This window comes from Triturus cristatus, chromosome 5_2 (assembly GCF_964204655.1).
Source record: "Triturus cristatus chromosome 5_2, aTriCri1.1, whole genome shotgun sequence".
NCBI classification, from domain to species: Eukaryota; Metazoa; Chordata; class Amphibia; order Caudata; family Salamandridae; genus Triturus; species Triturus cristatus.
In genome coordinates, this window is record NC_140588.1 from 795,113,519 (window position 1) to 795,130,604 (window position 17,086).

General features: G+C 48.2%; 1 protein-coding gene across 1 annotated transcript in view; it reads left to right on the top strand.

Annotated features, from left to right (window-relative positions):
• Positions 1 to 17,086, top strand: part of SLC9A6 (solute carrier family 9 member A6) — a 259,674-nt gene that overhangs the window by 109,222 nt on the left and 133,366 nt on the right. Inside the window, exon 6 of the mRNA XM_085607924.1 lies at positions 16,321 to 16,426. Coding sequence (XP_085464050.1) covers positions 16,321 to 16,426 — 106 coding nt within the window. The remainder of the gene's footprint in view (positions 1 to 16,320; positions 16,427 to 17,086) is intronic.

Consider the following 17,086-nt stretch of genomic DNA (forward strand, 5'->3'; position numbering starts at 1 on the left):
CGGCTCCTTTGGGCAGTAGGGGCCTCCTCAGGTGTGCGCAGTCTTCAGTTGTTTGCCTAGCTGTTGCGCAGTACTTCCAGGGGAATGCCCATTTCCACCCCCTCTGTCCTCACTGTTGGTGGTGAGGCCACAAAGGTAGTCCACAGAACCCTTTAGCTTTTCTGGAAGTGGTCTGCCCTCCTATTCTTCAGAAGGTGGGCCGCCTACAACCCCAAGTGCGGTACCAAGATGGTAGTGGAATGTCCAGTGCCAGGTAGTTCTGTGGGATCTCGGCCTCACTAGCTAGCCTCTAACTCCGGGGGAGAGAAAACTGCAAGGGAGGGCACTGTGCAAACAATCCTAGTTGCAGGCCTCTCTGGAGGGAGAGGGAATGCATCGCCCCCCAAAACCGATTGTCACCATCATAGAGGGGTGGGTCGCACCAGCCAGCCAGCACCCACAGGAACATCCGTGTGGGGAAGTTGCACATTCGGAAGGCCACTCACCTTTAAGTCGCTGCAGCCGTGCTTCAGCTAAGGCCTCCTAGTCTCACCGGGCCGTGCAGAACTGTGGAATTGTCAGCTAGTGCACAGCTGTGCTGGACTCAGCTGGACCACTGCAGGGTTCGGCCGTCGGCGAATCTGGTTCAGTCCCTCGGAGGCGCTGAATAAGAGCAGGATTGTGGCAAGATGGGAGCTCTAGTAAGATGCAACCACCATCTTGCGCAGGGTCATACTTTAATAGAGCTGTGTACAATCTTGTCAATTGGAAAGGAACCACTGATCACCGTTTCAGTCTTTTCAGCCTGTCGCTCTTTAGGGATCTATGTAATACCCACATGGATATGTATGGGTCCTAAAGCAGCAGCCCTGGAGATATGCAGCTTCACTGGCAACCTTGCAGTGCTCTCCCTTCACAGGGAGTAGGGCATCGACCTTCTCAAGGCCAGTTGGAGGCAGCCAGTCTCACACACTTATCATGGTGCAAGATAATGACTTAAGCAGAATTTGCACTAAATTATTTTGTTCCAAATTACGTTGGAAATAAAAGGGAGCCGCTGTTAGTGGTACTTCCTTTCACTGCTGCTCAATTCAGTACAAGTGACTAGTTCATCCACTTTTCCTTCTTGATTTCCGTACTGCGCCTCAGGTTGGAAGGGAGGCTTTCCAGCATCTTCACTTACCATTAGCCGAGACCTGTTCTGATGTATTAGTTTGCTCCCTTTACTCAAGAATCTGATATGCTCTCTCATCAGTCCACATCTAATGCTTTGTCCTTTCTGTCAAAGGTTTTGTGCGCCGACTCGCCCTCCTCCTCGTGAGTTTCATGTTCTTGTAGATATTTAGAATTACACCATACCATGACAGCGGCACATCTGAATTACAGATGATTCCACAGGTTATGGTACAGTTTGTAAACTGATTGTAGCCTTCAAGTAGTTTAGACCAACTAGCCCTCAATAAGGATATTGATATTAGATATAAATGCTGGAGTAAATTAAATATGGAAAGGAGGGATCTAGGTTCCGGTAGTTATAGATACTTTAACATGTCTCCACACCACTGGTTCTGTTCATTTATCTCTTTTTATCATTTCTTCACGTATTTGTAATCTGTGCAGTTGAGATGTCAATTGGAAAAAAAAACTTGAAAGGTCTATACCAAGTTACCCAAAAATGTGTACATTTGTTAAAAAGTGACAAAAATGAAAAAATATATGGGATGAGGGGATCAAAATGTTTAAAGAAAATGAAAAATGCAAATCTTCCAGTATAAAGCATTTGAAAAGGGCGTTCATTGTTACCCTGTGGCAAGTGCCAAGTATGACAAAAAGTCAGTGTCCTGCATGCAGTTTACTGTGGCCTTGGCATTTACTCTGGCTACCTTTTGAGTGACCAGAGCCAAGTAAAAACAAGCTGTTGGTCCCGCTGAAGTTTTTTACCTATGGACGTTTTGGGAAGTCAAAAACCCTTCAGCTGGAAAAGCTGTATCTGAGAAGAGCTGAATGACGTTGGATGTGTCTGTGAAGCCTTATACGCCATGCCAAAACGCTCTGAGCAGGAGGAAAAATAATTGCATCTTTTTTTTGTGTTGTTGATACCTTGTCCTGGAGCTCCAGAGATGAAGGAAAGTCTGCAGATCTTCAAAACTGTTATTTTTAACAGCATGTCCGCAGGAAGATATCCAGTTCAAATTGGTCTACTGGAATTCTCCAAAGCATAGCTGCTAAAACCTTCACTGTCCTCAGGACCTACTCCATTCACTCACAGCAAGGAATTTCCACAGGGTAAGCAGGAGAAATACCCAATTTTAACTGGTCCACTGGAATTCTTACAAGCAGGCTGCAGCTTCCTTTGATTTAAAACATTAAGCTGCAGCATGAAGATTCCACATGGGCAAAGAGGATTCTCAGGCAGTATCCTGGATTCCTTTGCTTAAAGGGGGGGTCAGGTGCAGACTGTTATTCCCTTGTTTCCTACATCCACACTTATGGAAATAAAAATGTCTGTCTCTATTGAGCATATAGTGGAGAAGTGTGGCTCACTGGTTAGAGCAGGCAGACCCTGAAGCAGAGGTCAGACCCGGGACCAGGGTTCAATTCCCGACGCGGCAGGGTCTTGAGCTCAAATGTCCATGGACTTGATAATTCTCGCTTCAGTGACTGACCTAATCATGGGTTCACACTCTGCAACTCTGGGCATTAAGCTTGCTTAATCTCCACAACGGCCCCCCGCGGCGGGATGCCTGGCTTTCACCTTGGGGATGCCCTGTAGGGGCTATCTCACAGGGAAAAGCCAGGACGGGTTCCCAAGGCAAGCGCGGAGATACCCCTTCGGGGGTCGATTCAGGCGCTATATAAGAAACATAATAATAATAAATAATATAATACTGAGGCCTTTTCAGGAAGCCACTACGCGAGAAGTCCCGAGCGAATAAATGAGAGAACATGGTTAATAGATTTTTTTGATAAAAAACATATTTATAGATGAAGTTCTTCAATTCTTTTTCATTCAGTTCAGTAGTTCTTTATTCGGTTGTTAAAAACACCATAAAAGTAATATATATATACACAATACTTTTTCTTAAAAAAAACAACAACAAAAAACAATTAAATCATCATAAGAACTCTGGTAAAAAGGAAATACATATTCACAAGGGAGGTACATAAATTCATAGCAATTACAATTTAAGCCTGTCCTCTAGTTGCTCTTAGTCTCAATGCGACCTTAATAATATTCAATATACAGCACAGAGTCAGTGGGTCAACCGCCCTTTGTAAGAAAAGTAGCGCAGGTTTGGTTTGAGTCAGTTTGGCCCTTTTGATGATTTCAATTAAAAATCTCCGCCTCGGCATTGAATAAAAAGAACATAAAAATACAAAATGAAGGGTGTTCTGCGGAGACCTATTGTCGCAGCCGCAGGCACCCTTCTGCTCAATCGATGCAGTAAAACCTAATAGGTCAGCTAATAAATGTGGTAAAAGATTGAGCCTAAAGCGAGATATTAAAAATCTATCCTGTGCATTGTGCATGAGGTAGAGATAAGGTTCCATTCCCTCGGTGGTCTTAACGGAGCTATGGGCATTCACTGTTCCCTTGGCCCCTTCTTCTATCATTCTACTTGTGTTTCTTTGGGCCAGGAACAATCTTTTTAACTTGGGTTTATCCTGGGCTCTAATTACTGATGAGTTAAAAAAAAGATCTTTATAGCCCAGGTTCTCCAAATTAGTCTTAACATACTTAAGCCAAGGTATGTTCATGCTTCTTTCTCTTCCTAAACAGTCTCTCAGAATTTGCCTACTTATCGCAGCTTCTGGGTTTGTCCAGATATTAAGCCAAGACAGAATAGGTCTGTACTTGACCATATTTTCAATGTATGGCCTCCCCAACTCTCTATGGGCGATGACAGCTGGAATGCTCTGGGGAATTTTTAAAACTGACCGTACAATTTTATTTTCCTCCCGCTGCAATTGTTCTTTATCTGCAAATCCCCAGACTTCGGCACCATACATGGCTTTAGAACAACAAATGGAGCTATACAGATTCATTGCTTGTTCTGGAGACCATCGCCCTAGCCTCCGCCCATAACTGGTTATTGCACCATTTGATGATATTAGTTTCCCACATCACTCCTCTACCAAGGGGGTGAATTTTAACATCTCATCAAACAATAGGCTCAAATAGGAGAAGGTCTGCACCTTTTCCAATGTGTGCCTCCCAATTCTATGCGTGAATTTTGACCGAGGTTTATTGCCTACCGTCATTACAAATGATTTGCCAAGATTGACGGAAAGATCTAGAGTTCCCATAAACTTGACAAAGCCATTAATTAAAATCTGTAAGCTTTACGGAGTGCGTGCTAACAGAACCGCATCATCTGCGTAGAGCAGAACTGGGATATGGCGTGTACCAACTTTTGGGCAGTCCGTATTTAGGTTAATTAGGGTCTGCTCTAAGTTGTTAATATATAGTGAGAATAAGAAGGGCGCAAGAATGCAGCCCTGTCTCACACCACTAGTGCACACGAAGGGATCAGTAAGGCCCCCCTCATTGTTATAACGTACCTTGCTGTGGTGTCCCTGTGTAATTCCCTGAGTATGGTGATCAGGCCCTGGTCAATGCCAAGCTGGCTCATCATTAGCCAGAGTTTGTCCCTATTTACATGATCGAAAGCAGCCGCCAAGTCCATGAAGCCTAGGTAAATGGTTTCATTGCTTGTTTTAGTGTACTTGGCGACTAGCATATAAAGGTTCAAACATTGATCACTAGTTGACCTCCCTGATCTAAAACCATATGGAATGTCCGATATGATGTTTTTTTCCTCGGTCCATTCAATTAGTCTATTCAGAATTAGCCTTCCCAGTATCTTAACAGAGACATCAATCAGCGAAATGGGCTGATAGCACTGGGGGTTGTCCCTGTTACCCTTCTTGAAAATGGTCACAATGATAGCAGTTGACCAAGATCGGGGCAGACCAAACGTGATGGCTGCGTTTATCACCCTGGTCATAATCGGGGCCCATAACTCCACATTACTAACGAACAGGTCAGGTGGGGACCCGTCTGGACCGGGTGCTTTATTTTTAGTTAGTCCCTCAATACCCTCAGTGATTTCTGCTAAGGTGAACTCGACCAGCTGCTCCTGAGGGGCGGCACCCCCCTCCGGTGCAGCGGTCTCCTTGCCGTAACTATACAAGCTCTTAAAGTGGGAGACCCACTGCTCCGGTAGGGTGTTTGTTCCAACCTCCGGGGCACTGCTGTCTTGAAAGCAGGGTTTATTAATTATGCTCCAGAATTTGGTGATATCCCTTCTTTCCGCTGCCTCCCTTAAGTCTGCCCACACTTCCCCCTTTAGTGCTAATTTTCTCCTTTTGACCTCAACCTTATATTTTGCTCTGCACTGAATTACCCTATTTTTGTCCCAAGGCTTCTGTTTAAGGCTGCTTTTTAACTCCCTTAGGGCCCGTGAACAATCCCTATCGAACCATCTTGGTTGGTTAAAGGCTTTTTTTGGAGTGCGTGATGTCAAAAGCCCTTCAACCAGACTGGTTATCTGCCTTCTTCAATAGGCTGCTTTCCTTGCTCCATCAGGGCTCTATAGAGTGTAGCACTCTCTATTTTTGCCCACTTGAGTCGCCTTCCTTGATCTGTCACCCTCTCAACAATGCCCCCCACAGAACGTATCCTAGGTTGCACCTGATACTGGAGTACCATTGTTAGAGGGTTATGATCACTAAATGGGCTCCACTCGATCCCAACTGCTACAATCCAGTGTTTGAGGTGCCTAGAAACTAAAATATAATCAATAATTGACGAACACCCTCTCCCCTTAAAAGTCGGGGGGAGGGTGCCATCTCTCCCCGTGGCCATCATATTTATCGTGTGTTCCATATTGTGGCTGAGCAAAATCTTGCTCAGGTCCTTCCTTCTGGTGTATGGGCAAAGTGAGGGCCTTTTTTGGCAGGGCAACGTGACCAATCTGAATTTGTTGGGAGCAGAAATGGGCACAAGTGGATGTTTAGATCCCCCATGATTATATTAAGTGGGTTCATTGCCCCATTTGTATGTGGATATTCCTTACTCAATTTGGAATCTAAGACCCCCAGAGTGTAATTTTCCTCCCTGCCTTCTCCCAGATTATAAACATTGTATAAGATCAATTCAAGTCCCTTACCCTCAAACCTTACAGCCTGTACATTGCGAGATGGGCTTGCTATGTTGGACCATTTACCTTGCACCCTTAGGTCTACATACAGGGACAAACCTCCCATAGCTCTACCTGAGCTAGATTTTAATGCTGGGGTAAAAAAACATTTATATCCCTGTATGTGGAAGGAACTATTGTCGGTCACCCAAGTTTCCTGGAGGCTAATTACCTGAAATAGTTCGATGTTTTCCCTCCACTCCTGGTTATTAAACTTGCTTGCTAGGCCAGCCGTATTCCAGGAGATAATGCTTAAGCCTCCCTCTGCCTTCCTTGCCTGACCCCGGCTTTGAATGTTTTGTTGTGCCCCATTGGACCCTCCCGTAGGCCGTAACACCCTTCTCATTACCTCGCGACCCTGGGGGGTTTCGCCTCTCTCTTATCTCCCTTTCCACCCTAGTGGGGTGCGCTGTTTCTCCAGTAGATGTAATTAACTGGTCAGCCATCTCTTCCATTCTTACTCCCCTCAGTGTCACTGGTGATTCGGGGTTGTCCGTGGGCCGATTAACTAGAGGAGAGAGATCCTGTAGTAGGTTCATCTGTCCCTCCCTCAAGGCCACCGCGTTTTTTAACTTTCCCTCATTTCTTTGCGGTGACATTGAAACGGGAGAAAGAATTAGTCAGTCATTATCCCCTAAGGACGTCGGGGGGGGAAACCTGTTTCTCCGGCTAGCCCCACCTCCTTCCCACATCTCTAGCCTTTCTCCATGATGTCTCTGATTCATATGGAGACTTGTGTAAATTCTCTCCCTTCGTCCTTCCTGAAAGCATGTTTCCTCATTAGGGGCAAGCTGGCGAGGGTAGAAATAATCCAGGGGCAGAGGTTTTATATTCCCAGTGTAATTTACTATGTCTTCACTGAGAATATGTTTTACTACACTACTGTCCCTGAAGTTGATAATAATACAATTACCTGCAATATCTTTATGCCTATTTCCAAGCCAGTTCACCCTTCTAACCAAAAGGATATCCCCGTCTTTCCCCTCTGGCAGCGGTTTGTTTTGGCTCAACCAGTGTATAATCTTATTTTTTAATTCCTGGTGAGACTCCTTCTGCTCGCCCTTTAATTCTGGGACCCCCGCAAAAATCACCACCAGTGGGCACACTTCTGGTGGTAGATTAATTGTTGGTAGAGGGGCAGTGAGTGCTATCCTAGGCACACTCACAGGCTGATAAGTCGCCTGATTTATCTGAGTTGTAATCAGGGAACTTGGGTGATCCCTCAATGTTATGTGTAAGCCCTGTCCTCTCCCTCCTTTATGCTGATCCCTCTCATTTGGTCTAGTAATCTCGGTTTGCTGCATTATATGGGCCTCTCGTATTGGCGTCTGCATGCCAGCCGCTTGTCCCTCCTCTGATCTGCTAGTTTGCCTATCTATTGCAGGGGCTACATTGGGGCCAGTTACATTTGTGGTGTTAGTCATATCCACCGCTAACCTATGTGCCCTATCCCTATTTTTCCATTTCATTAATAATTTTGTCCAATCTGCTTACGAGTGGTTTAATCTGGCTTACAATAAAAGCTTCCAGATGTGTTTGTAAGTCAGCCACTATTTGTGATAGCCAGATTGGTGGGACTGAGTATTGTTTTGGCTCAACCTCCCTTTAATTCTTGTGTTAGACTGGGTGCTGCCGGTTCTAGATTTCTTTGATCTGGATTTACGTTTCCCACATACCTCTATTGGTGTGCCCATGATGTGGTCCCTCGTTTCCCCCTCCGAAATCTGCTGGGCACAAGGTAAGTCCAGGGCACTAAGCTCTTGCGAGCAAGAGGGGGAGGTATCCACAATCTCACAATCTAGCGCCTGGGTTGGGTTCAATGGCTCGATTAATGGGGTAAGAGATAGGCGTTCTCTGTTCGTTCAATTTCACTGGAGACTGCCCCAATTGCTTTTTGTAGCATGCGATCGATTGCTGTGGGTTGGATAATTTGTGGGGGCAGTATACCATTTTTCTTGTGTGAGCAGCTTTAGCGGGGTGAGCATCCTGGGCTTGGTTTTGGTTGAGCGTGTTCTAACTTTGCCCGCCATTCTATCTATAGTTTAGCCTCGTACCTTCAAACAGTATTAGGCAGCTTATACTCCCACCACACACTCTACGAAACCCATACAAGGGTACCCGTACCAACCGTAAGGGCCTTCAGCACCCCCTTTAGGCACCACCTCCGTTTTGATGTCCCAATGTCATTGCCTTCCTGCCCACTCCCACCGCATTCACAAGTGTCCTGGGACCCAGGCTTCTGTTATCGAGCCTAGAGGGGTGGCCCAGCCCAGCCTCCTTCGGCCTATGACGGCCTTAGACGGTCCCGCCCTTGTCCCGGGCTTCTCCCGGCGCGTCCCGCGTGGACGAGGGACCAGGCGGGCCTAAATGCGCCTCCAGGCGCCAACGGATGGCGTAAGCAGCGTGCTGATAGGGGGCAGGAATGCTGGGAGATGTAGTTCAGGTCCCGGGTGTGACGGGCAGCTGAGCCGAGCCCGGCCGCTCAATCACTCTTCCCGAGTCAGCCCAGGAGCCACAGATACTGTCGGAGCCAAGCCCGGCCGTCAGGTTTCCTTGCCGCAGTATCCAACATGCAGCGCCGGTCAACGGAGCCCAGCCCGGCCGACAGAGGTTACAGGTACAGACACTCTTTTTCATTCAATAAATGAGGTCAATTTCTCACGATGTCTCGTTGCTGTTTCTCAATGTAAATAATAAGCTTACTCAGTGTCCTGTTTCAGCAGGACAAGGGTAGTATCTTGTGTGAGATTATGGGTAGGAGAACTGAACACTATGGAGAAAGTGTCAGATTTAGACACAATGCCCAAAAACACAGCGAATTGTGTAGAACTAATTATCAGCTGGCACTGTAATTCAAAGTAGAACTGACTTTACCATTCTCTATTTATATTCTGGTATAAGATGTAAAAAGTGTACTTATCCACTGGACCAACCTGGGACATTTTGCAATTTAAACATTTGAAGATTAACAGAGTGCTAAACCAAACCTACTAGGTCAGAGTTTTAGTTTATCATCCACCCACACCAAAAAGAAAACAAAGATTATAGAACACTGGTGTGTTGAGAAATACTTCTTTTGAAGTAGTATTGCCTAAGACACCATAGGTTTCAGATACAGTTTTAAAGGCACGCTTACGAATGAATTCACTTGAATACTTCCCTGCATCATTGAAAAGCAATATTAAGACACATGCATGCCCATTCGAAAGTGTGTGCTCTTTAAATGCAATTGATGCACTGAAAAGTATGTGTGCTACTGTAAACAGTGCATGTAGCCATGTGCTCCAGCTGGAAACACACAACACACAATAAATCCTGTGCTAGGAGAAACACCAGTTTTAATCATTATCCATGAAAGAACGCAACAACATCAAAATTCTTTACATCACATGCTGACGTGCTCCAGTGCCACAAGGGTGAATCCTGGTGTGATAGAATGCGGACTGATAACATTAGAGTATTCATAATACGCAGGAGCATTATCTTTGTTTTTGTGTTTCATCACAGTTCTTTAGGTCACTTTACTGGCAGCAAATTAAAGCCTGTAGATGTTTTAGACTCCATGCGTAACATGCAAGTGCCTTCCTGATATGGCTGTAATCTGTCTGAGGTAAAAGCCCTTTGTGTCTCTGTCAGTTCTCCGTGCTCTAGGGATCAGTGTCTCTTGAAAATTCCCAGACTTCAATTTGTGGTCATAATGATCAATGTTAATGAGTTTTTTTCTTGCTTCCTAGTAATGTAATACCCCTGGCTTATTATTGAGTGTCTGCCTCGTTTAAAGATTTCAAGACGGCCGTCAAAACCAATATTTGTCTTATAATAAATTTAGTTTGCACTTATCAAATATCAAAAGTAAAGTTTATCAGGATGCGAAGAAAGTGCAACATTTATAAATAACAGAAAAAAATGTCACCCGTAACGGTGGTAGCTGAAATCAAGCACTGCCCTATGTAGCATCCACTTGAAAATTCAACAGTAAACATCAGCCAGTGAATAGTTCAGGCCTTCCAGTCACATAGTTGATTGTGTTACCACTGCATTAGAGGTTAGGCAATAGTCTTCCTTACTGGCTGATTTGCTATGTGGGTTAAATTGGCTTTGTTGTGTTGGTTTTAATAGAAAAAATATTTTCTGTTACTACAGTTTCAAAAAATATGTATAAGCACATAAAAAAAAGATACAGCTGCAGTGATAAATTGTGCCTATCTGAAAGAGACACGTTAGTGATAGATTCCTTACCTTAGAATATCCCCAGGCGTCCGACTGGATCCGGAAAGTCTTTTTGGAGCAGTGCCCCTGCGCGTCAGTAGGTGGCGTCGTGCAGCTCCGCGTCCATCACTGGCGTCGTATGCACCGAGATGACATCACGGAGACTACTTAGGCGCCATCCATGCGCGCTGACATCCGTTCTTTCTTTTTCCCGAGCCAGCAAGCTCCGATACAGTTAGTGCACGTACCTTAGTCACTTTTTGACTACCTTTTGAGACTTTTGTGTCTCTTTTTTCCTTGGTGCACGTAGAGATGCCTGGATTTAAGTCTTGTCTGGCCTGCCGTCGCAATATGTCGGTGGCGGACCCCCACGATGTCTGCCTCTACTGCCTGGAGACCGATCACGACTCCCGGTCCTGCCAGCAAGCTGCTGGAGGTCCGGCACTCGTCCCAGCACCATTCCAGGTCCAGGGATCGCTCCCGGGAATGCTCGCAGGGCCGCAGTTGTCGCTCCTCGGGCTCCAAGTCTTCGGATTCGGGTAAGCAAAGACATAAAAAGAAGTTGAAGAAGCGTGATCGCTCTCAGACGTCCCCCCATCAGGACGCGGACGAGGGGGACAGGGGTTCTGCCCCTGCGGCTCCTTTGGAGCCTGGGAGTCCCGCGGCCTACCTGGGTCCGTCTACGACTCCCGAACAGGTGCAAGAATTTCTTGCCACCATGGACCGCCTTTTTAGGCCTCGGGCTCCCGACGGAGCGCCTTCGGGCCCCCCGGTCCCGTGTCCAGATCCTGTGGGGCCACCAGCGGATCCAGCTTCGGTGCCACAGGACCCTGCGCTGCCGGCCCCAGCGCCACCCTCGGCTCCACCTTCGGCGCCGCAGTGGGTGCCGTTTGTCCCGCCCTTGCACCGGTTTCAGGACCATTTTGTTCCTACCTGGGATCCGCATTGGGACGTGGCACTGGCTCGGCGCCGTTTCTGACGCCGTATGTTCCTTTCCCGGCTCCAGCTCTGCCGCCGCGGTCTGTTCCTACCATGGAGGAGGGCGCCTCCTACATGATGGTACTCCGTCGGGCAGCTGAGGTTCTTAACCTTGATCTTCCTACGGTAGCCCTCAAAACTAATCTCCTCACTGAGGTGCTCCAGACTGCGTCCACTTCATCGGAGCCACTGCTACCATTTAACAACGCCCTCACTGACGTCTTGTTGGGCACTTGGTCAAGGCCGGCCACAGGGTACCGGTGGATAAAAATGTCGCCAGGCGTCACCGCCCGGCGCCTGGTGACCCCGCGTTTCTAACCACTCATCCTACGCCTGAGAGCCTGGTCATCCAAGCCTCGACGTCGCACAGTTCCTTTCCCACGGCTCCGCCGGATAAGGACTCTAAGAAGCTGGAACAGTTCGGTAAGCAGTTGTTCTCTTCCGCCAGCTTGGGGCTGCGGTCGGTGAACACCGCCTGCTTATTGGGCCGCTATTCGCACGCGGTGTGGGATACGGTTGCACAGGTGTCCTGAGGAGGTCCACGCTGTGCTGTCCCAAGCTGTTGCTGAGGGTAAGGATGCAGCTAAGTTTGCCATTCGGTGTGGTTTGGACACCGCTGACTCACAGAGCAGGGCGATTTCTACGACTGTGGCGCTTCGTCGCCACGACTGGTTGCGGTCCACCGGGTTCTCGCCTGATGTCCAGAGCTCGCTCATGGATATGCCCTTTGATGGCACTCGCCTGTTTGGCGATAAGGCAGAGAGTGCGCTGCAGCGTTTCGAGGACCCGCGGGCTACGGCCAGGTCCTTAGGTCTTTCCATGAAAAGCCCGGCCACTCCTGGTTTTAGTTCCTTTCGTGGCCAGGGCAGGGGTGCCCAGGGACGTTCCTTCAGCAAGCCTGTACAGAGCCAAACTCAGCGCGGACGCGGCTTCCGCAGGGGCGGGTCTGGGAATCAGCGTGGGGGCCAGTCCACCTCTGCCACCGCTGCTTCTACCTCCAAACCTTCCTAATCCGAGCTGTGTGGAGCACCCCACGCCGGTGGGTGGCAGGATCTGCCACCACTTCCCCCACTCCCAAGTGGGTGTTGCAGGTCATCCGCAGGGGTTACTCCCTTCCTTTTCAGTCCACCCCTCCAGCCATGCCACCTCGGTACCACCGCATGTCGGGGGAACACTTGGCAACTCTCCAGCAGGAAGTTACGGCCCTCTTGGCCAAGGGGGCCATCGAGTGCGTTCCTGGGCCAGAAGTAGGGAGTGGTTGTTATTCCAACTACTTTCTGGTCCCCAAGAAGGACAAAGGGGGTCTGCGTCCCATCTTGGATCTCCGGAACATCAACCGCTTCCTCCAGAAGGAGAAGTTCAAAATGCTGACTCTAGCTCAGGTCTTGGCTTCCCTCGACCCTGGAGACTGGTTGGTGGCGTTGGACTTGCAGGACGCATATTTTCACATCCCCGTCCTGCCGGCCCATCGGCGTTACCTGCCGTTCACGGTAGGCCAGGAGCATTTTCAGTTTGCCGTGCTCCCCTTCGGCCTTACCAGCGCCCCTCGGGTGTTCACGAAGGTGATGGCGGTGGTCGCAGCTCACCTGCGCAGGTCGGGGGTGTCAGTCTTCCCTTACCTCGACGACTGGTTGCTGAAGGCGGGCTCGCCCCAGGCAGTCGTCACCCACCTTCAGACTACAGCCGACCTCCTGCATTTGCTGGGGTGCTCTGTCAAAGTGCCGAAGTCACACCTGAGTCCCTCTCAGAAGCTCCCCTTCATCGGAGCGGTTCTGAATTCAACGCTGTTTCGGGTTTATGCTCCCGAGCAGCGAGTTGGGATATTCAGGCTCGGATTCCGATCTTTCAGCCTCCATCCCGGGTTTCGGTCAGGATGACCCTCCGGCTACTGGGCCTCATGGCCTCTTGCATCGTGCAGTCAACATGCCAGGTGGCTTATGCGGGCTCTGCAATGGGACCTGAAGTTCCAGTGGGCACAGCATCAGGGCAACCTGTCCGATCATGTCCAGATCTCAGAGGGCACTGCACGACAATTGCAGTGGTGGCTCACAAATCGCGATTGGGTCCATGACAGATCCCTCTCCCTTCCCCAACCGGAGCACACAGTGGTGACGGATGCGTCCCTCCTGGGATGGGGTGGCCACTTGGGAGAGGCGGAGATCAGAGGCCTCTGGTCTCCGGCAGAGTCCCGGCTCCATATCAACCCTTTGGAGCTTTGGGCGATCCGACTTGCACTGAAGGCATTCCTTCCCTCTGTCTGGGGAAGTGTAGTGCAGGTGTACACGGACAACACCACCACCATGTGGTATTGCAACAAGCAGGGCGGGGTGGGGTCGTGGACCCTATGTCAGGAGGTTCTGCGCCTCTGGACCTGGCTGGAACATCAAGGCATTACCTTGGTGGTTCAACACCTGGCAGGTTCTCTGAACGCCAGGGCGGACAAACTCAGCTGCCGGTGCTTGATGGATCACAAATGGCGTCTGCACTCGGACGTGGCGCAAGGTCTCTTTCAGCAGTGGGGAGACCCTTGGTTAGATCTATTCGCCACCGAAGAGAACGCGCAATGTCATCAGTTCTGCACGTTGGAATTTCCAAGGCGGCACTCGCTCGGCGATGCTTTTCGTCGCGAGTGGAGTTGTGCTCTATTGTACGCCTTTCCACCTATACCACTTCTGCCCAGAGTGCTGAAGAAGATTTGGCGCGACCGGGCCCAAGTCATCCTTGTGGCTCTGGATTGGGCACAAAGATACTGGTATCCCGAGCTACTCAGCATGGCGATTGATCCCCCGACCCGACTGCCTCTTCGGGAGGATCTTCTGTCGCAGCAGCAGGGGACGGTCCTCCACCCGAACCTGTCCAGCCTCCACCTACATGCGTGGAGATTGAGCGGCGACAGTTGACGGCTTTCGATATTCCTCCTGAAGTCTGTGATGTCTGGCACGCAGGTGTCCCTCCACTAAAACAATAATACACCTGCAGGTGGAACAAGTTTGCGGCATGGTGCACAGCTAAGGCTGTGGATCCCCTTTCTGCCCCTCTTTCTGAAGTCCTTCTGTTCCTTCTTTCTTTGGCCCAGCAGGGCTCCGGTCTGGGCACTATCAAAGGTTATCTTTCGGCCATCTCAACCTTTTTACGGCTTCCAGAATAGCGTTCTCTTTTTAAGTCCCCGGTTGTTAACCGTTTCCTTAAACGTCATTATGCACACGTTTCCTCCCATGCCTCAATGGGATTTGAACCTTGTCTTGACATATCTGATGTGCGCTCCCTTCGAGCCCCTTCATACCTGTCCTTTGCGTCTCCTCACTCTCAAGACTGCTTTCCTGGTAGCTATCACCTCTGCCAGAAGAGTGAGTGAGCGCCAGGCTCTTTCTTCCAAACCTCCTTTCCTTTCTGTTCATCCGGACAAGGTGGTTTTAAGGACCTGTCCTTCTTTCCTGCCAAAGGTTGTCATGCCCTTCCACATCGGGCAGACCATCACTTGGCCTACCTTCTTTCCGCCTCCGCATCCTTCAAAAGAGGAAGAGAGGCTCCACCGTCTGGACCCAAAACGTGCGCTCTCGTTCTACCTGCAGCGCACACGACAGTTCCGGGTGGATGACCAGCTCTTTGTTGGCTACGTGGGCGCTAAAAGAGGTCGGGCTGTGCATAAGCGGACCATCTCTCGGTGGGTCGTTCTCTGCATCAAGGCCTGTTACTCGTTGGCTAAGAAGGAGCCTCCTGTGGAGCTTTGTGCCCATTCTACTAGGGCAACGGCAGCTTCTACTGCCTTGGGACGCGGCGTCCCCTTGCAGGACATTTGTCTGGCAGCTACGTGGGCCTCGCTGCACACGTTTACCAAGCATTACTGCCTTGACAGTCCGGTCCGGAGAGGCGGCTTCTTTGGCTGTTATGTTCTCCGTGACTTTCTGGTTTAATCTCTTCGTAGACCCACCACCGGGGTTGGTATTGCTGGGGTATCTATTCTGAGGTAAGGAATCTATCACTAACGTGTCACTTTCAGATGCACAAGTTACTACTTGGGTAACGATATATCTGTAAGAGACATTAGTTAGTGAGGGAAGAGGTGTGGTGCCGCGGCAAGGGCGACTGACTCCGGAATCTGGGGATCACGGTTTGATCCCCAGCGGCAGATTAGCCCCACACCATGTGACTCTGGGCAATAGCTTGCCTAATCTTCCCGACGGCCCCCAGCGCCTAGAGACCCTTACGGGTGATTGTTCACGCTTTACAAATGTGGATTATTATTATTATAGATTCCTTACCGCCCCACCCATCCTCCCCGTTCTGCGAACTGATTTCTAGTGTTAAGGTCATCCCCTTTCAGGGCCCCAGTTTCATGGCACCAGTGGTCAGTTTCTTGCATGGCTCTGCGTTCCTGGCGCGGAAAGTCGTGTACAGAACTGACGTCGGCGCGCATGGGTGGCGCCTAAGTAGTCTCCGTGACATCATCTCGGCGCATACGATGCCAGTGATGGACGCGGAGCCGCACGACGCCACCTACTGACGCGCAGGGGTACTGCTACGAAAAGACTTTCTGGATCCAGTCTGACGCCTGGGGATATTCTAAGGTAAGGAATCTATCACTAACTAATGTCTCTTACAGATATATCATTACACAAGTAGTAACTTGTGCTTTTGAGTAACAATCTAGAGCACATTTGTAATTGGTCAAAATCTTTTTTATGATGGACCTTCAATTCTTACGTTAGAATATGTACATTCTGTGTTATATGCTGAGCAGACCAACATATGTCATATGTTAATAACAATTGTTGAGGTACTTTTGAGCTGTAAGAACATCTTTGAGTTTTTATTTGATGGTTTAACTTGTTATGCAGAGGAGGATATTGCACCAACAATACATACACCCATCTCAAAAGAACATATGTTTGCACATGTCAAACCTTAAAGGTTTTTTCTAATCTATATTCTCAATTCTTCTATTTGTCAGTGACCGTTCTTGCGATATTCCATGAACTTCAAGTTGATGTAGAGCTGTACGCGCTTCTTTTTGGTGAAAGTGTCCTCAATGATGCAGTTGCCATAGTACTGTCTTCGTAAGTGTCGTACTTTTCCAAAGTTTTTTTGTATATGTTAAATGTTTCAGCCAATGGAAAAGGATCATTTTCATTTTTAATTTTTGTTGTGGAGTTATTTTAAGTCAAAGCACACCAACCTCATGTTTATCTAGAACCATAAACATAGAAACTTAACAGCTTGATTTATAAGTATTTACAAGCTATTAATAAACAGCCATGTAAGCATTAACTCACACTATTAAACAGGAAAATTTGCCATTACCCAAAAAAATTCTGGAGAAACATTGTTGCTTCAAGAATAAATTCCAGCATGGTTTGGTGTGTCACCAATACTAATTGTTGTAAATTAGGGATGCCGCTGCCCTCTGTCAGACAAAACATAATTTGTTTATTCTTCTCAGTTTGTCATTCGCAAAGATTGTAGTACAACCCGCAAAAGTAGAAAAAATAAAATACATATGTATGCATTATGTGTTTTTTCCTACAATTTGTATAGCTTTTCATCTCTTAGGGAGTTCACAAAAATACCAAGGATTGTGCTTGGAAATCTTTACAAATTATTATCGTCCGTATGTAGTTTTCCTGGCCTGTAAATAATTACTCATGAAAATTGTCTGGTTCTAAATTGTTTTCCACCTGGAAATCCTTTCCTTTAAGCCTACAGGAAATCTGAGGATA